Source organism: Paracoccidioides brasiliensis, assembly GCF_000150735.1.
Source record: "Paracoccidioides brasiliensis Pb18 unplaced genomic scaffold supercont2.2, whole genome shotgun sequence".
Lineage (NCBI taxonomy): Eukaryota > Fungi > Ascomycota > Eurotiomycetes > Onygenales > Ajellomycetaceae > Paracoccidioides > Paracoccidioides brasiliensis.
In genome coordinates this window covers 1,040,559-1,061,294 of record NW_011371359.1, presented here as the reverse complement: position 1 = coordinate 1,061,294, position 20,736 = coordinate 1,040,559, and the positions used below count along the sequence as shown (strand labels likewise).

General features: G+C 44.6%; 4 protein-coding genes across 4 annotated transcripts; 2 read left to right on the top strand and 2 right to left on the bottom strand.

The window, feature by feature from the left end:
* Positions 1 to 4,485: 4,485 nt before the first annotated feature.
* On the top strand, positions 4,486 to 4,816 carry PADG_11280 (uncharacterized protein; the record flags this gene model as incomplete). The annotated part of the gene is made up of 2 exons (XM_010759540.1): positions 4,486 to 4,576; positions 4,644 to 4,816. The coding sequence occupies 2 exons, from the start codon at positions 4,486 to 4,488 to the stop codon at positions 4,814 to 4,816; spliced, it is 264 nt and encodes an 87-aa protein (XP_010757842.1).
* Positions 4,817 to 9,403: 4,587 nt separating this feature from the next.
* PADG_01524 (uncharacterized protein) lies at positions 9,404 to 10,702 on the bottom strand (the record flags this gene model as incomplete). Its single annotated transcript, XM_010758644.1, has 2 exons — positions 9,404 to 10,086; positions 10,156 to 10,702. The coding sequence occupies 2 exons, from the start codon at positions 10,700 to 10,702 to the stop codon at positions 9,404 to 9,406; spliced, it is 1,230 nt and encodes a 409-aa protein (XP_010756946.1).
* Positions 10,703 to 15,409: 4,707 nt separating this feature from the next.
* PADG_01523 (uncharacterized protein) lies at positions 15,410 to 17,014 on the top strand (the record flags this gene model as incomplete). The annotated part of the gene is made up of 1 exon (XM_010759187.1): positions 15,410 to 17,014. One exon carries the CDS (start codon positions 15,410 to 15,412, stop codon positions 17,012 to 17,014), a length of 1,605 nt encoding a protein of 534 aa, XP_010757489.1.
* Positions 17,015 to 19,523: 2,509 nt separating this feature from the next.
* On the bottom strand, positions 19,524 to 20,291 carry PADG_01522 (uncharacterized protein; the record flags this gene model as incomplete). Its single annotated transcript, XM_010759186.1, has 3 exons — positions 19,524 to 19,900; positions 20,013 to 20,129; positions 20,219 to 20,291. 3 exons carry the CDS (start codon positions 20,289 to 20,291, stop codon positions 19,524 to 19,526), a joined length of 567 nt encoding a protein of 188 aa, XP_010757488.1.
* Between the last annotated feature and the right edge of the window lie 445 nt (positions 20,292 to 20,736).

The following is a 20,736-nucleotide window of genomic DNA, read 5'->3' as shown; positions in this document are numbered from 1 at the left end:
TTGTGAGGATAGTGAGCGCCGTCGAACGAGTCTAGCAGTCTAGTGGGAGAACTGGAAGAGGTTTGGAGTGACTGGACTCGTGGTGAATATGGTAGTTAATGGGACAGAGGCTGACGGACCATTAATTGGAGGTTGAAGCCTCTCAAAGGCGACACCAGGCCAAATGCTAGATCGCACGCTGGAACGGTGGGTGGCACTTGGGGCTGGGCGCAGAAGTCAGAAACTTCAGAGTTCAGGAGAAGTGGGGAGAATAGCGACTAGCAGCAGCAGCTAGCAGATTAGCGGGAGGTAGGACGTTGAAAGAAAAAGAGGGACGCAGAGCGAGAGCGAGAGATGCGCGGAGACTCCGATGAGAGACAGAGCGAGCTGGGGCGGTTGGACACTGGACGCCGGACGGAGGATAGTTACAAGACAGAAGAAAAGCCAGATCTCTGGTGCTTGCATACTCCGTATTCTCTCTCACCTTTACCCCTAAGGAGAATACAACCTGTCGAACAATGTCGGGATTGCAGAAAGCAGCCATCCAGCTAGAACAATTGCAGACAACTAACTGCCTATACCACAGCCATTATTATTAACTCCTATTAACTATTAATAATGACGATGACGATGATGTGATATTGTTGTTATTTTCCGACGGGATCTGAACTCACTCCCTGCCTGTTCCACATAACACATCGCCTAGTTATCCGTTGCAGTTAAAGCCTGTAAGACATAGGCCGATAAAAAGACTTATATATTTAAGCCACTACAGACAACACAATTGCCAACATGCCATGAACCAGAATACCCTGTGCCCGTTTGCCGGTTAGGCCCTTGTTGTCCGCTGCTAGGTTCTTTATCCAGCCCGTACGATTTCTGCAGAAACGCCAGATCTTGGTGTCTTCCATTTATGACAGGCCAAACTCTCATAATTACCGTGATATCTCGGCGCACCCATGTATATTGCCAATTGCCAAATCAGGGGCACAACCCGGTACGAGTCCATAATGCCAGAATTTGGCTCACAGTAAAGAATGAAAGAAAGAGAGAAAAGGAAGAAACAAACGGCGGGAAGCACGCAAAAATGAAAAAGAAGAGGCTTTCATCTCCCCGCATTGCGATATGCGAAAACGCCAATCAGCGAGCGGTACGTTGTGCCTGATCCGAACCAATCAATCAACAGAGTTTATAAAATGGTTCCAAAGGAAAACGCCAGAAAACAAGGGGAAAACGAAAAGCAAGAAGCAAAGAAAAGCAAAGAAAGAAAGAAATGGAACAGAGTTTAGTGCTAGACGGTGGCGGCTCCACTAGAATGTCTTTCGAATCGCCGTGGAAGGCAGAGAGCTCCGTATTCAAGTCCGCTAGAATCACAATCTCCAGTTTAGCTCTCTCTAGACCAGGGAGCCGTCTCTTCCAATATCTCCTCCGCTCCGATTTTATGTTCGATGCTAATTTTTTTTGGGGGGGCCCGCTGAAAAATGTAACTCTCTGGATGTAACAGAGTGAGAATCTCGACCGCACCAGACTGACAAATGAATGACAGTATATAATCCGAACCCCAACTGGAACTATATATCACCTGTCAATAATGTCTCATCCGTTTATTGAACGAATGAAACAAAACCCGGTGAACTCTCAACATCTTAATAAAATGAGCCAGTTCCACCACTGGAATCACAGCAACCGCCGAATTCCAGCTTTGCTAACCGTCTAATCAATGCAGCCGCAGTCACTTCAGCGTTGGCGTAACTTTGCCAACAAAAGCACTCACCGCACTTGATTGTTGCGCGCTTTTTGTTGGATGCGTCCTGCATAGATTGCTAATGTCAGTTACCTCTATTCAAACGGATCTTCTCTTGTTGGTTTTTCTCTCTTCTCTCCATCATTTTTTTTTTTTTAATTTTTTTTTTGTTTGTTTGGATATTTGCTCAGCAGAACAAACGGAGGATAAAATAATAGAAATCTCACCACTTACCGACTTACCACAAGCTAAACCTCTAGGAAATTAACCCGAAACTTCTTGCCAACCAGATATGTCTGGGACTGTGAGAACCAAAGAGAGTTAGACTGCCTATTCTGCAGGTCCCGTGTGCGCCACCTGAAAAGATTTCAGTATGACCAGGGATGTCCTTTTATGATTACTTGCAAATAAGATTGAACCCAGAATTTTGGCATCTGGTCAGCTTTTCGTATCTCCAAGCAGGAAAACTTTCCTCGCTAATCACTCGTCATAGCTTGAGGAGTTAGTTGCTAGGAACTCCCTCATCAGTGGCTCAGCAACTTGTGAACTTGGGAAAAACTTGAAAAGTTTCAACCTTCCAAATAATGGAAATGAGTACAGAGTATCGGTAGTTAATGAGGACCTACTTTGGCGGCGCATCAACCTTTCCAGTGGTAGAATGTCAGGGCTGAAAGGAAAGGTTTTTTGTCTGAAGGGGCGGCTTCCATATCTTTTGTTATAGTTCCAGCTTGAATCCTACCAACCTACAAACCGTAAAACGGTGGTGTGGCACAGGTGAACATAATCTTTCCGTCCATTTTAATGATAATCAGACTAAAATCCGATTGAACTTAAAATATCATTTCTATCATTCCTAGCCGCAATCGATCAATGAACATATATTCATGCTCCTCGCCAGGTTCATAGGAATCTCCATATAAAGAGTGCATCCTATCTTTTCGGAAGCGTCGCTGTTGTGGACTTCCCGGTTCTCGTTTCACTCTGAATTGACTACCGGATGGATACCATTTGGACCGACCGGCTCGGACATGATCCCCTGTTTTTAATTTTCTCACCCCTTGGGAGGATTAAAATCCGGTGTGCGGGATCTTAAATTATCCAAAATGAAAGGTTTATGATCCAGCAGCCCTGTGCTGGGGACTCTAGCTGATCGGCTGTTTCAGGGACATCCCGTCTGTGTCTCCCTTCATTTCATTTTTCCCGAAGGCAAATTTTTTTGTGGGTAGATGAAAGCATTATTGACATTCATATGAACAGCACACCAATAGGTTCTGTATATGGACACACCTACGTCCGTCAAATACATGGAGGGATCCATGTGACGCATCCGAATTTCTGGCCAGAGCGGTTGGGTGCTACGTAGCAGATGGACAAGAGCTGCTGCAGCTGCAGCTGCAGGAGATCAGGTTTCACATGTAACTCCTGATTGAGGGTTGAGAACCGACCAGACGTTGTTCCAAGCTTCATCAAAATATGCAATGAGATTAACTTAATTTCATGATACAGGGCATGACCTCGAATAATGGATGCAGAGTGGGAGTCACAAACGGTGATTCCCCGCCTCCTGCGTCTTGTTCATATAGACTGCACACGCTGCGGAAATTCAGGCGTTTTTCTATTTTATCCTCTGCAGAATCATACTAGTTGCAGAAGGTATCAGTCATTCGGGGACTTACAAAAGAAATCATCTTTTCACCAAACTGACTTCTCTGCAGAGCTCCCGAATCGATAAACCTGAAATGGAGAAAATGGATGCTCAAGTTGAGAGATAAATAATTACTCAGAGTTAGCGTGGAGAACTTCTTTCAACCCGAGCGACCAAACAAGGGGTGTTCGTGCATGGCTGACCGTCGTGGGTGTCAACACCAACCGCGGATCCCACTCCTTACGGACTCAATTATTCTGATCAATCACAAGGGAAATGTGGAGTCGAAAATGGAGGAGACTGGTGACAGGAGGTGCTAACATGACTGGCTAATGCTTCAGGATTGCGCTCAGAGACTCAACGTTTCTAAATTTCTGCTTTGATTCGGGGAATTTGAAGCGACTTTACTAGCCCATTCATTGTGGATAATACCCTCGTTTGCAGCAGAAAGAATACCATCTTGTGATTTGAAACCTGAGTTTTCGAATGGCAGTTTGGCAATGTTTAACTCAGGGCATCATCCTTGCTGCCAGGTTGAAGAATGGATTTCCTGGATGGCAACAAGAATAGTTGGTTTGGTTTCATTCTCATCCGGAAAGAAAGGGCCTGTTCGTGTGCCGGCTCCAAGCAACAATGAAAGAAATCAGCCATGTACGTTTTACGGTTTGATGTGAAAAGAGAAGCTTTTTGGGTGTGCTTGGTGTCTTTTAATGGCCTCCTTCTCCGGTTTTTGAAGAGTACCGGGATTTTTGGAGGATGGTATAAATTCAACCTTAGCATCATGAATGGTGCTCAGGATACCTGATATTCGTGGGGGGCAAGCCATCCGGGTGTGTGCTTTCAGAGTAGATTGCGAATGCTAAACGATTTGACAAGTATTTGAATTTGGATCATGCATTTCATATTTCAAACATGGAAGGCAATATGTCATATATGGACCGGTATTTTATATATCTCTCTCCAGGTTTACGAGCTCATGTCATTCGACGGGTTATGAATAAGCTAACTGGGAGCTTTAGGGGTCGAGAGTTCTGGATGACTCACCGAGTGATTACGCAGATCTCAAACTCCAGCAACTGAGGATGAAGGAAGAACAGGAAACCCCGGCTTTGCTTCCATGTTCTTCTCCAGCTACTTGATCGGAGAGAATGGAATTAGGAAGTCCAAAAGTGACTTTGCAGACTCTCGCCTTGACGGAAGCCGTCAGGGTAAGCTCAATTTGCTGAGCCAGACGCATCATCCAGTTGGCATTCCAACTTAAATTCTTTGGCGAAGGCGAGCGATTGGGCTTATATGTCTGCCTTGCACTCTTCGTGCATGTGCAGTGTAGCAATTTCGAAGTCTACCCAATTACCTCCGCATATTGGTTTAATTATGAACGATGCATCGATTTTGAAGCTCGCAGAAGAGTTCCGGCGGGCGTCACGAGGCAATCTGGCTTGTTGTAATGCCCTCGTTGTCCTATTTGTTTATTTATTATGCAGATGATAAGTGTGCTGTAAACACACATAAGCCAGAGGAGAGCATTATTTCATATGTGGTGCGACACCACATTAGCTCAGCTATAGCTAACTGATGTTAGTGAAACCATATCACACAAATCTGGGCTGCTATATCTTTGGTCCAATATACACCAGTCGCGACCTTACAGGGTTTGGTTAATATCAAATCTATAAATGGCAAATGCAAACAGCTTCAAATTTCCAATCACCACTGGAGGATACCCTATGATTGCAACCTCAATCAGAATCTATCAACAAGGGGGTATCAATAGCGATGGACATCAATGCACAAAACAAAGATGAAATGCAAAACACGATGACATGTTAATGTTCCTAGGCTGAATGGCATCCGTCAGAAGAGGATTTGGGAAGTTTACAACGCTTTTGGCCTTATCAATATCTCCGTAGGTTATGGAGCGTTAAAGGCTTCCATAATTGCCTCGAACAAATTGGCACGTTAGCTATCTACCGCGAAGGACAAGCAGTACTCACGAACGGTCCCATTAGGCGGCTAAATCACGATTTCAGTGGTCATGCTAAAAGAATACCCATTTTGTTTGCTGGCGCTTACCATCCGTCTCAACTGTTGGGCTTTAATCATTTCTTCTTGGTGGAATTCAAGGCACGATTCACAACCTCCTTGACTGCACGGCAAGGCTTGACTGAACTGTTTGCAATTTTCCATTTCTACGGTACTTACTAGCATCAGACAAACACTAACCATCCCGGTACAAAATTTAAGCCGTCAATACCAAATTCCTTCCATCTATCGTTAGACCTTGGTACACTTCTACGGCACAGAGAATTTCAGGATGAAGATCCCAAAGGAGTGTGATCTGTAATTCTATTGAAAGAATTCGTCATCGCTATGCGGCAAACATGCAACCGTTTTTCCGCAGAAAATGATTGCAGTACCAGGAATACAAATCACTGGAGAAAAAATCAAGCTGACGCGAAATTTCCGGAGCTTCAGGTGTTGTCGCTTCATTATTATCCCTAACATTTGATGGAACAAACCAGATATTCCCTTCCCATGTTAAATGGCCTTCCAGTTAGGTAAATGCACCCATTGGCTTCCGGCGAAGCGCCCGTATCTAGTGAGAAAGATCCGTATACTCCTTGCTCCTAGAACAATCAAATCCAGGACGACTTGTAACATGGAGAATTTATGGGACACCGGAACTTTGCTTTTCATTTTCACAAGGCCCCATATCCTCTTGGGCGTGTCCAACCTACAAAGGTAGACGGGAAATTCTGTGATATCTCGGTGTTGGTTAATGGGTTAGCCATGTAGATGGAGGTTACCCAGGAACCCGCTCCTGGAACTCGCTATATATGGTGCGGATAGCCATATGACACACCAGCATTTGTTATTTACAACTGAGCCATTTCGTGTTGGAATCCAGCATTTCTGAGTTGGGACGAGATACAGTTCTCAAACGAAGGGACTTTGAAGGCAATGCTCAATCCTTGTGCAACTGGTTGCACGCTATGAGTAGTTTATCCAAATCAAAGGTTAATTTATATTTATCCCTGCTCACTCACCTCTGCTGGTAACGCTTTGCTGGCAGGCATAAATCCAATAAAATGCCAATTGATAACTGCCACTAACCTCGGTTTGTTCAAAATAGAATGACTTGGGGGAATGTTTGGTGCCTCAGCACCTCTCTTTCTATCAAATTATCGACAGAAATTTAGGAGACTTTAGGGATAACATGTATGGATTATTCTAGAGGTAGAATATACGAAAATAGGGTTATCCTCCGGGTGAACATTGAATTTAGGGAACCCTCATCGATCTTAACTATTCGTTGGTTGCCGGGATCAACCAAACTTTGCAATATTTAGAGCCAACCCTTTAAAATATTGGTGTTCCTGTCAACGTCTCCTGTAGTTGCACTATCAACAGCTCAGAGACTATTTTATATCCTGGCAAACGTAGAACCAAATCTATACATCAGTCAATTTGATTCGTGGGGAAGAGCAAGATACGATGAAGCAGGATCATGTAGAGCAAACACAGCTTCAGAATCCTTGGGCTGAGCAAGAATCTGGTGACCGAAAACCGTTTTCTCTCCTTTCACGCCCCATATCACCAAAGCCTTTAAGTCGAGGCATTACTTTAAGCAAATGAGGTTATTCTTGGGGAATTGGCATTTGACGTAAATCCATCATATCCGCTGAAGTTTTACGCTGAACAATTTCAGCTACTCTGAGCAATATCACTCCAATAAGGAATGACAAGACCACAGCTTTGCCGACCTCTTTGCATGAAGTTAACAGTCGCGGCTAACGTTGGGAACCTAGGGTTCATGCTTGGGGGTCTAATGTTTAACAGTTCGTTTTTCTACCTCCAAATGTGCAAATACCCATTCCAACTTTTTGTTAGCTGTATAAAATGCAGCAACGCAGCAGAGTGTAGGTACAACTTCAAGCTGAGACTCAACTGACAGGAATCGGATTAATCGGTGCCCGGACCAAAACAGCTGACTACCGACTAGGAAGACACAGCAAGATAATGCACGGATTGTAAATAATGGAAACACATAAGGTGACATGGAAAAACCCCAGTTTTCCATGTGCGGCAGCATTAAGCATGCCTTCGTGACCGTGGGTCAAGGAGTATTGCGTACAGACTGGAACGAAGAAATTGGGAAAGCTACAAGGAGCCATAAAGAGTAGAGTTGGGACATGACATCTTGCTCCCTATGCTGTCACACCAATGATCAGGGCTTTGCTTGAAAAGTTTGGATGTCATTAAAAAAAATGAAATGGAGACCACAAAATCAAGGTCTTGGGATGTACCCCTGACAAAGGCAGCAATCGAGGAAATGAAAGAAAATTGAGGGGGAGTCCTAAATATATGGATCTGGGGCAGATGTGCACATGTCCATTCGCAGCTGCAGATATCCTGTCGAATTGTGCCACGAGTTCCTGAACTTCGAGTATCAACCATCTTTGACTGGGTGGCGTACCATCACAGACACTCCGGGTTACTATTCCATGCCCCTGCGTCAGTACTGAGTAAGTCCAAGCGATGTCGGCTTGTGGGAATTGACCGGTTTAATTCCCATGTGTCCGTCAAAGCGGTTTTGACTAGGTATTCCCATCACCAGCAAGTAACCTGGGGGCCAAAATCCATCATATGAATAATAAAGAATCGTGGTATCAGAAGCGTTTACCAAAAGAAAGAAAGAAAAAAGCTCCCACATGACTTGAATCAAGTCAAATTATGCACATAATTGTAGGACATTTTCATTCTGTCCCAGCTTCTCTGGCTGGCCAAACCGTTTGTTATGTAATCTCTCCCTTTGATTTCTCTTTTACCCCTCCCATCACCTTTATTGTTGTTCATGTCCCCGCTTTGGCAGATTATTCTGCATAGAACGTTGGAGCCTGGGATCCCCTCGTCATAACATGCATTGAGTTAGGAATAGAGTGCAGGTGGTCGTTAGTCGGATCACAGGAGAAAATCCGCAAAAGGCTTGCAGCCGCAGAGCGGAATTCATCGAACACCATTGAGATCCCTGCAACATCTTGAATTTCCCATGTGGCCTTGAAGTCAACCTTTGTTCTTTGACCATTGGTCAAAAACCCAGGCTCCCAAGTGAACCGTTGGTTCAGTCTCCGTATATAGAGAGACAGACAGGCATCTAGGTAGTTACTATAGTTAACTATCCTATAAGATGCGTCTTGTGTGTACGCCCAGAGATGAGCTCTGCGGTTTCGCTGTCTGGTAGAGTCAAGCTCCTTGTAATATTCCGATCACTAGGGAGGCATAACACTTGGAGATGTGACCTAGGTGAAGGCCTCAAACAGCTCTTGGACCCCGTGAAGTTGATTTTGGGTTTGGCTCTAGCACAACTTAGGGTTGGCTGAGTAATAACCTCAGGACCCCAACCCAACGACTTAACAGGGATAACTAATATATAATTAGGGGTGAGAGTAACCATTGAGGGAACTGGGAATACCCATTTTCCAGGGAGATTCGCGAGATCAAAATGTCTTCTATCCTAAAATCTTTTTAAATAATAAGGGCAATTTACTTTTTAATGGAGGATTACAGGGTTTACCTTATCACTGTAAGCGCAGAAGTTTGGGGTGAACCCGCTGATTCATTGAGAATTGCACATTAACAAATCCATTTACATACAGACGAAAGTTCCAACGAACAGGACAATTTTCGAACGGAAAAAAGACGCCATGATGGAAGAGAAAGCTGTATTAGAATGAAGGTCAGAGAAATCTTTCCGGACAGGGTAAAGCTCCCTAACTTTGTAATGTGAAAAAAATTCTTTGGTGTTTGTCTAGCCGGCGGATGTGGTTCCTAGCTTTTTCCCGTTTTCTCCTTTGAACACCATTGCAAGAAACTATGTAAAAGAAGGGAAGATAAATCCGAAAGTCCGCGGGGTAGTAAAAGATGGAGGAGAATGGAGCGCTGAGAGAGACAAAGGACGAAAAGAGTGAGAGATGGAATAGCAAGAAAATCAAGATAGGTCATTTCTGTAATCCTTTCCATCACAGCCTGCAATCCTACAGGTCGTAAAACAAAGCCTGGCGCCCCAGGGGTTCGATGAGCTCTCCGGCGACCCACTCAAGAATGTCACTCTCGGAGATGGCGGCAAAGGTGCCGGCAAGTTTAGTTGTCAAGTGCCGGGTAATTACCTGCTGGCAGTCACTCGAACTGGGTTTGTAAACGATACGGTTGTGATCGTCGAATGTAGTAACGTCCTCCGCAAAGAACAACAAGTTGTGATATTCCTCATCCGGAAGTAGATATTGAAAGAATCCGAGAAGCGACTCCACAACGCGGTCAAGATATTGGTTTACAAGGTCCGCGATGATAGGGAGAACATCGACTTCGCATGGACCCGCATTCAGGGTGCGAGAAAGAACGACGGATCGGTAGTCCTCGGCATTCATGTTACGGATACCATTAACGTAAGCTGTGAAAAGTTGCTTGTCGAGCTCAACAACATCACGTCCATGTTCATCGGAGTCATAACTTTGGTTATTGACACTATACCGCTCGAAACGTTCGCGTTCGCGTTCGCGTATTGACCCTTGTTTAAGGAGCGCTTGTTCGTGGAACGTCAATTCCGGTTCTCCACAGTCGTCACCATTTCCTTCTCTATTTGGGATGATGCGGACATCAAGGTTGAGGTTGAAATGAACAGACTTGGCAAAACAAATAAAGGACCCTCTTTCATACAAATCTGCTTTCATGGAAATGATGTTAGCAAGTTGGTGCAGTTGTTCACACTCGTTTTTGATGTTTATCTTACATTCGTTATCAGAGTCATCAAACTCATCAGCTTCATCGGATTCATCATACTCGTCAGATTCGTCAGATTCAGACTCTTCATCCTCGTTCAAATCATCGTACCCATCAATATCAGAATCCTCATCATTCTCTTCCTCATATTCTGTGTCAGAATCCATCGAATTGAACCCCTGTGCGCTTTGAGGTTTGAAGGTATTTTTAAGAATGGATTTGAGGCCAATGAATGTTGGTGTCGGGGAAGAGCAAAGCGATGACGACGATGATGATGACAATGGTGAATAAATGTCTATGCCTTCTGATGCAGGAGAGGATGCGACAGGGGTTTCGGAGATTGACAAAGGCTCAAGGCCTGAGGACTCGTTGTGAAAGTGAGCTCCACGGGTGCGCCCAATTGGAAGCGCCAACTTAACATTGGTAGTATCAAGTCGGAGGGTATCTCCGTCGGCTCCGGGTTGTTGTTTCACTGCATCAGCCTTAGGAGAGGCCATCGCATCTGTCGACAAAAGCTCGTTTTCGAGAGCGGTCTGAGTGGTAGTTGAGGAAGTCATTCCCGGGAGCTACCGTTTCCGTTGTTGAAGTCTGTTTGCTTTGAAAACGCGTCAAGTATGTGTGATGAAACCAACAGGAGAAATCTAATACAACTTGATAACTTCCGGGGTCGAGCAAGGAGTGTGTGGCCGGAAAGGGGCGGCTTGATTTCCAACTGCAAAATAAAGCGGCTGAATCGCGACTTTGTGTTGTTGATGCAATCAACAAAGACAGAAACGAAAGGAAGGATGACATATATGAAATATAATGACATACAAAATAAAAAAGGCTGACAAGAAGTGGTTAACGACAAATATACAAACAGGCTAGGAATAACACTTTAAAATCAAGCGGCTGGGGATAGGTGAAGTGGACCGCAGATGTTAGAGAAGGTGAATAAGGCAGACGGTGGGGGCTTCCCCCAGAGTGGTGAGGTGAGGAGACATCTGAACTGGAGGATATAGTTACATCCCCAGCAGGACATCCACACCAGACAAGACGGACTTGCAGTACATAATTAAAGGTATTCTTCGTGGGTATCTCTTCTACTGGTTTAAATCTGGAAATGTTGCGGTAATTGAGCGGAACTGGGGTTGTTGAGATTTTGAATGGCTTCAACGGGAGAGTATCCTAAAGGAGAAATTTGGACTCTGTCTCTCCAAGGAGTACTAAACATTCCCTTTCTTCAGCCAGCCACAATAATTTTGCGTTCGCTATCGCGGTGACCTTGATGCTAAGCTCTAGGTCTCTCCTTGGAATAGGGGTGCGATAGGGCTGTCCCGTTTGGTTGGTTTCTCGATCCAAGAAGCAGCCGACATCCACTAAGATTTCTTTTGAAACACAGAGCGGTTTTATGGTTTGGTATTTTTGGGGATGTTCGAATAGGAAGACAGACGAGAAGTTCTCACGCTCTCTCTCTCGAGATCCCGGTTACGTTGTGAAGTGCTAGGTTCGAGGAATGAAGCTAGGAATCCTCGGACCCTACTATGTGTTCGCCAACTGATATATAGTAGAGTGGGGTATATGGGGCAGTCGATAGATGTACAAAGGTGCAGCGAAGTCTTTGTTAAGAGGAGAGGAGATTTATTTGGCGAGAATTTAACGTTGACATTGAAGTTGGCTTGTTGATCTCTGTGCCAGATGCATGATGTTGTCTTAGTTTTAGGCGCCAATCAAGATTTTGGAGCCCAAACACCCATACTGCGACAGTACCATTTTTAATACGTGATGTGCAAATTTCCAGCGAAGTTTCCTTGGCCCTTAGCTTAGCAGGGTAAGATTCGGGTAACTACGTTAAATGTGGTCGACATTATTACCAAGATGAGATTTTTTTTTTGTCTGATCTCACAGCTGCCAATCATTCTACGTCCTTGCCGGTGTTTGATTTTCTTCTATCCCTGAGTTTTTGTTTTCCCTTTTTTTTTTTTTTTTTTTTTTGACCCTCTCTTTTAGTTTTGCTTGCTATTGTTTGAGGCGCGAAAGGACCATGGTTGGTACAATGTGAAACCGGGATATTTCATCGAGTTCAGTGGAATTAATCCTGATACCCAGGTATATTATACCTATCCCCAAATTCCCAGAAGGCAGAAGGCCAGCCTGGGTACCTTTTGCGTCTTCGTGGGGTGGTGTTGGCCTGAGACGCTTAAGGTTCCTCTGGTCGAACATCTTAGGATAAGTAACTAACTACATAGCATTTGAGAAGTGTTGCCTTTTTCCGATCGATCCCCGGTTGGACTTTTTTTATTTGGGATATCGCTCACTAACACTGATTATTGACTTTACACTGTAACTTACGGCAAAAGAGAGATATATATTCCGAGAAAGTCTTTTATTGGCTGGAAATGTTACGGGTTCCTTCATTGTCACCTTGCCAGTGAATGGGGAGCAACATCTTTACTACCTCCAAACTACCTTCTTTGTGTTGTAAAATTGGAACTTCCAGGTAGGTTCACAGCATATATTGACTCCAATTCAATATACGCAAGTTGAAATTTCATATTGAGGGGGAATTTGGATTATTATTGCAGCATACTAGCCCTATACGAAACGTCCAAAGACCTTTTATCTAGCGTTGAACAGGACGTACAAAGAATACTAACTACACAGCTATGTACAGGGAATAAGAAAAACAATATTACCCAGGTTGCATCAAACGACGTTGGATCCAAAATGGCTAGCTCTGCCGGCACTGCATCTCTCTCTCCACTGATAGTCTTGCAGCAACAGCCAACGAATTTTCCGCGCATGTACGATTCACTGGAAGAGCTTTGGCTTGAACTCCTGTACTGTTACATATTTCGCAGCCAGAACATAATCGAAAGTGGAGTGTAAGTGTACATGTCCAATTGCACAAGAATCAGGAGAGGAAAACGAGCAGGAAGCAACCCCAAATCGGGGGCTGATATTCGGAGATCATGTATGTTGGGAGCGTTGGGAAGGACAACGACGTTGCGCATCTCCCGCGTAAGTCAGCAGCTGGCGGGGCGGTGGGGGGGGGGAGCGGCGCGGCGGGCGGGGGCCTTCAAGTTTAAGTTCCATGCTAAGCCGCTCACTAGTTGGTTAACTAGCCCTGGAAGGGCAGAGGAGCTGGTTATATAATCACCGACAACAAAGACTAACATCATACCTCGAAAGTATCAACGCCTCACAAAGGCCGCATACAAAAACGCTATTATTTTGCCTATAATTCCAGTTCCTACCCACATCCTTTGACTCTATGCTAACTATTATTGCCGGGTATCCAGCTGACATCATTATCTAGCTTTTTTTCTCTACCGACTGCGTGGTACCATTGTTGGCTGATGAGGACATATTCTCCTTCTCCTTTCCACTGTGTGGTTGGCTCCTCGTTCTTGATGGTGCGCTGATGTACCCACTCTTTTTCCCACCGTCAATCCCAACGACGTCCCTACAGCCCTTGAATATGATCAGGATGGCTTGTGTTTTTGAGTTTGAATAGTCTATTCATCGGAATTGCCAAGGGCATACAGAATCAAAGTACTACCATGCCGAATTTTTTATTTTGACCCTGGAAGAGATCATCTACGCCTCGTTCATGTCCTAGTCATTGAGACAAGGATCGACGTAGCAGCGAATTTCGACTGTCTTTGTTGATTGTTGGGGAGCTGGATATCATCTTATTGCCCCATAAATGAATGAAAGGCGCTTGTGTCAAAAACGTGGAGTTGCCTTGGACCGTGAAATGTGAACACTGCGTCCTTCATCCATCATCCGTGGGCATGCAGTCATGGATTGCACAAAACGTGCTTCATTCCCCATTGCAGCTCTTACGCCGCATGGGCGACGTGCACAGCGGCCCTTTGCAACCGACTTCATACTTAATTTCTAATATCTGTGAAAAGAAAAAAAAAAAACAACACTGCCATGCAGCAGCCATGCCGGACTCAAACAGTCTTACGAAAGGGCGAAATCGCTCCAGAATTGACTCCCGCATAGGTACGATTGGCCAGTCACCACTGGCTTGGATTCGACCCGTGTTTTCTGTCTGCTCTGTGGAGACTGTTTGGGTCATCTGGCGTTTTATTATGCATCATGATACTTCCCTCCACAAATCATATCGATGAGCAGACAATTTTCCTTGAAGTTTATCTACACCCCCGTCCGTCTTTCCCAGAAAATTAGTTCATATCAACAATTACCTCATATTGATTCAAATTACTTTCGCATTACGGGTTCCGTCTGACTATCTGAGGTATCTAAAACCAGTAGCCGTTGGATTATATCTCGGCTGACCCCAAAATTATGTTAATTCTGGAATCCTGTTTGGGCATCTTGAGTCTGCACAGGGATTGTATTATTCTTACTTGGACCCCATCCTGTGCGACCGTAACAGCCCCCTTTCGACCAGAGGCATGTCCTCCTTCCCGTGCGTTTTTAACAGGCATTACCCATGAGATCAGGAGATCTGGGTTAAGGTTTCTTGGGGGCTTTGTTTTCTCAATTTTCATTTTATTTTTCACTTTAGTCCTCATAGACTCATTTTTTTCCTTTGTTTTCGATGATTCAAACCCTAACGGTTTTTATTTGACCTTCCTTTGGTGTCTCGATGCTACTGCATGGGCTTTATGGCATGCTCAAAAATAATCTCTCAAGGCTAAGAAATGCCGAGTCCACCGTGCCACTGCGACGATGGATGTCTGATCATCAAATATCTTGATGATAAATCATTTCAGTCAAGTTTTGGGCTTTCAGTTCGAGTTATAAAACCCACACACCCTCCCGCTTCTTCCCCTTTTTCTTCTTATTTGTTTTATATAAAAACATGAGAACATCGAACTCCCCCTCGAACAGTGAGTTCAATCGATCCTCCTAATTAACGGGAATCCGTTGAAAGTTTTATCTGGAGACCTCCAGGTCCCCGAACATTCATCCTCAATTTGGTATTTTGCTTTGTTTTATCATCATCGTCCTCTAGTTGTTATTCACCTCTCCAAGTTTCTTAACCATCCGTTAGATCCTCTGACACAGGGATCAGGTAGCACTTGCAAGGTAAATACATTGTCTGCCCTTACTTCTGAGCACATAGTTTGTCTCCCTTTCTTTAGGGAAAAAAATTTATATAAAGGTGCCTTCTCTGCCTCGTCCCCATAGCTAATTTTCGTGTCAATAAGGTGGAAAATCTGATAAAAACGGTCGACAAAGCCCCCACCAATCCTTTCCAGCAAATGGATCATCCATTCCATGGTATATTTACTCCTCAAACTACTATGCACACTCCGCATGATGTTGCCGACAAAGATGCACTGGAAGTTCCCTTTTCATGTGGTGTCAGCAATCTCTTTGATGCAGGAACTCCTTGTAAAACAGGTGGCGAGTTGCAGACTCGTCATCTGCGCAATGATCTGTTATCGTTTCATCCAGATCAAGCTTTGGCAATGGATGATAGACATAATTTCGTCCCCAGCCATGGGTATGTGGAATACAGGAATCCTAACCCTGATGTGACGGGTGTGTTTCAGCATAACAAGGAACCCGGTCTATATACATCTGCTGCATCTTCGCCTCCCCGGAGCACATACAAGAACGAATCGTCATCACCGTGCGGAGTTCTCAATTATGGGTTGAATAGTCTCAGAGGATCCATGCAGAAACAGGACTCCCATCTGGATTCGATGCCCTTCTCAGGACAAGGAAGCGTTGCGATGGGTTACCATTGCCAGTGGCCAAACCATCCTCAGATCTTTAACATCCAAGCTTCAGATTATCACGTCCCTCTCTCATCCTCATCACCACTGAGGCTTGGCCAACACGAAAACATGCCACAATTAGCTGAGCAGAACGTTGGTGTGCAGGATAGCCACGTCGACTGGGAATCTACATATGAACATCCTGCTATGATAAACCACTCACAGTCTATGTCTATGTCAACACATTGTACAGGTCAAAGGATGAGGAACGTTTGCCTTGATCACCGGACGTCAGTAATCTCAACAAGTCCGAGCCACTCCCCACCCAACCATCACATTCTGCGCTCACAACAATCAGACCCGACGTCCATGTCCTCTTGGAATACTGAACCCATTGATTCGCCCGCCTTGAGCTACCCCACGGTAGACCTTCCTGGCCCTGTTACCCAAGCTTGGTGGCCAACATCGGAAGTTACCAGTACTTACCAACCCATGGTCATAGCCCCAACACCGCAAAAGCCTCAAGCCCACCAGAGCCACATATTAGAAAGTAACAACATGATGATGCATTTAAAACAATCCCCCGAGATGGGATCTTCGGGGGAACCACCGCTTTCCTCCTCCGCATTATCCTGCCCAGAACTTATGGGTCGGTCATCATGTACACCACTTGCACCCGCACCAATTCCCATTTCGCGAACATCACCATTTGAGGACCTAAACCAAAGACAATACGTGCCGATATCCCACAGCCTGTCGCTGTCTCCAGCCAACATGATGTCAGCAAGCCTGACACTCCGATCCTCATCCACCAACTTAATCCACGGGTTGTCGAGGTCGGAGCCGCAAATATATCCGCACACCCAACGTCAGCGAAGGGGTCACATCCGCAAAGTTTCCAGTCTCTCCACGAATTCTTTAAGGGGCATTAAAGGGGCACATATCACCCCAACCAACACCTACCACCCAGCTGCGAAACCTCCAATGATTGTCTCTTTTGTGAACTACACCCCCGAGGATAGTCAGAAACTTTTAACTGGAGTGGCGCCCAGCGGAAGTTCGAAGACCAAAGCTAGGAGAGAACAAGAGGCGCGCGATAAAAGAAGAAAGCTCAGCGAGGCAGCTTTACTAGCAGTTCTGAGAGCTGGCGGGGATGTTGGAGCACTTGAAGCGGTTTTCAGCTAAGAGCGCAAGTGGAGGGGATGGTGGAACGAACCGTTCCCACTACAACTTATTACGATTATGTGCACATGAAGATGAAATTTATACACGAGAGCGATGATAGATGCTTTTCCTACCCGTTTCCTCCCCTTCCTTTCCTCCAGTTTCCCGCTCTTTTCACGTCCCTGTTTGTGATCTCCATTACCGCTTCCCCTCCTCGTAGCCAGCACAAATTAAGCAGATATTTACCCTTCATTTTGGACCCCCCGTTTTTTTGGATGAAATTTTCATTATGCATATGAGTTCACGGCTTTTTTTCTTTTGAAGTTTATCATCAATTGCTTTGTCCCTTATCTCCCTGGTTACCCATTGTCCCGAGTGTTTTTCATTAGCACTGCAAGCATGTTTCGCTCGCTACATTCTCGGTAACTATATCACTGATCACATGACAAATAAGGTGAATATCAGCCTGCTGACTACAACAACCTCAATAGAGCACCTTAATATGAATATGAGTGCTATTCGGTCGTTCATATAGCTGTAGTGAAGGGGGAATGAAATATTACAGCTTCCAGCCAGCTGTTTTTATATAAATGTAGATTTGTAGTAGTTAGATTATTATTTTGCAATAAAAGTAGCGATAGAAATAGAAATATATCTATATATAAAGTCATCAGAAGTCCAAGATATCATCAAAGAAGCCATGAATCATAGTTTATTAGCTGACTGCAAAAGAAAAACAGAGAAAAACAGTCTAATATTGGAGATACTTATAGAAAATAAACTAAACAAATACTTTTACTCTGAAATGTAAGAAGAGAATGCCCGCTCATGCTGTCGCGGAATCAAGGCAATTGAATGAGGTTGTACATGCCTGTCGCTGGAGGAATCCTGGATTATAATGGCCACCTCAGAGGATGTTGACAGGTTCTCACACCTTAAATCTCCACCGGCCTCCAGCTGTAAATTGTCATTCAATTGAATGAGAGTGTGTCTAAATTTTCTGTCAACATTCAAACTCGGCCTGATACAGAGGGATATAAGAACTTGATTTATGAAAGGAAAGGAGGTCAGCAGCTAGTAAACAGAAAAGATATAAGGTTAGTTGTGACATCACACCTGTTTTGAATGCTCGGTCAAATTTTTACGAGGGTTGTCAAGAGATAGAGAGATTTGATGTCTCATGTCAAAGCTCCCCTGGATGCTCCCCTTTATTCAATGAAGCACTGGATCCTTTAACGGAGCCATCTGAACACCCATGGATAGCACGTAATATTCAATAGACAGATGAACAAATATCACAAAATATGAAATCAACCCCGAATAACTAACCGCTGAACCAACCAAGTTGTCCGAAGCAACTCTTTCTTTTTCTCTTCTTCCCCCGGTTTCCGCCACGGTTACACATGGTCCTGCATTATTGAAACATGCAACCGTAAGACCGCCCACATACAGTCCGTTACTCGCCGGATCCACATGCGACTCGCCGCTTTGGAACCACATAACAACATGGATAGCTGAAGTCTTGGAGACAATTATATAACCCCTTTTCTTTCCCTGCACGTCAGGCTCATTTCACGCACTGGGGTACTTCCGCTGTGCATAAAATTAACGGCGTGTTTCGAGAATTCCGGGTGGGTATACAACCCAACTTGCCAATATCTGTCAGGCAATGCACGAAATGCACACACAGTACCTAGATTCAGGAATTGTTATTGGTGTTAATCTGTCACGAATTGTTGACATTGTTGTTGCCGCTGTTTTCTAGTTAGAAGATGGGTGGTAACATAACACGCCGCGGAAGATACACCGATCTTACAAGGCTTGTGGAGTTGTATCTATCTTTTTATTTTGGTAAATAATGCATGGATGATGACAGCCTTGCATGTCAGTTTGAAAAAAAAAAAAAAAAAAAAAAAAAAAAAAAAAAAACCAACAAATTTTATATTGCAGATGCGTATCTCTGGTAATTGAGGGAAACGTATCCAGTAGCTAGCGTGAATCGCTCTCACTTGTCGAGAGCTTCAATAACATTACTGCAAGAGAGCATCGAATAGTAAGACTGCTTTTTGATACCGAGTTATCATTAGTTAATGTACAGGGATTAATATGCATTGTGAGAGATACCCAAGAAAAAAGAGGCAGCTAATTTCACCTTATCCGACGCCATATTTCCTATCCATCGCTAAACGGTTAAAAGAACCTCCAAATTGATATTGGGGAGAAAAATGGCATAGCTGGGTAAAATGTGATGCACCATTGCTCGGACATCTTTTACGTTTCGAAACGTGCATCGTAATATCCATTTTAGCACGTCGTTGCTGTGTGCCACAGGGATGTTGCCCAAATATGCAAAAGTGGAATTGCGAGATAATTGGGTCAAAACATTTGGCTGAAGCACTGCGTGGAGCAAATCCACATCAGGCATCAATGACAACTGGAAATGGTCATCCTTCGCAAAAAAGAGTCCACTTCCAGCCCAGGCCCAAGCATCACGATAGCAGTTAACCTGCCATCCAAGCATCACCCTCCTCTATCTGCCCTTCAAAGTTGGTGTCCACGATTCAGGCTGCCACTGCTCGCTTGGCCCACCGGTTTGTCGCACCCAAGGGGCCTTCTCCTTTCCTTCTTCTTGATTTTTAAACTCCGCCCCTGACTCATTTGGGCCGCGCACGGTTTCCGTTCTGTTAGGTGGGGAGGCGTTAGAGTGATGTAACTCTTGGGAGGATTGCACCGCAGGGCCCAACTGATGTTCCTGTGGCCTATCAAAGAATGACGGCTTGCTAGCCCATCGCTCATCTGCGAGTCTGGCGAGATATTTCATGCGTTCTTGACGGAGGAGATCGTTTTGCTGCTCTTGTATCGTTGGTGGTTCTTCCCGAACATGCCGAAGCCATTGATGCCATTGTGCTGGCATTTCCATGAAAATTAGCGGGTGTATCCATAGTCAAGCTGATATTTTGTCGAGTTGTAAAGAATACACTTGATGTGGAGTTTAGAATGAGATGGAGGTTAGACCTACGGGAGACCTTCACATCAGCAAGGTGCGTTTTCGGATTGAATTTCACAATGCGCCGGAGTCGTTTTGCATTGAGAGCATCCTTAAACTCCCAAAAAGTGTTTCCCGCCAGATCACTTCCTGTGAATTATCAGAAGAGTCCCCTATCTCTCAATAAAACAGCTGTCAAGGAGCTGGTCTCTCGTAAAGTGCTTGGGGTAAATAACTACCTGCAAGAAAGGTCCTGCGCCAGGGAAGCTTCAGGCTTTTCCACTTGAACCAGAGGCTATTTATAGGGCTCATATTAATGATCTAGTCGCAACATACTCCATGCATATTCCTGATATCGAACACTTATATGGATCCAGGTATTTATTGCATGAACAAGTGGTGGGGAAATCAAAGGCTCTGGTGGTCTAACGTGCACAAAATTCGTCGCCAAACCAGTTAACGAGTAACTATTGGTGGCGGTGTCGCGCTGATGGCATCACCACCAACCTAAAAACTCCACCCACGTCGTCATTCATTTATCTAGCGTAACGAAGCCCGCGTCCCCTCATCAACTTCGCCTTAGAGACAACAAAGTAAAGGGCAACACTCCATCAACCGGTGCGCGATCATGGCCAGTCTCCTACAATTCAAGAATATATTAGTTTTTCACTTCATATGATATAAGCTCGTAGCGCGCAATTCATTTATTTCCGTAGCGTGGATGTGTCTGTTGAGGATCCGCCGCACTTCACATACT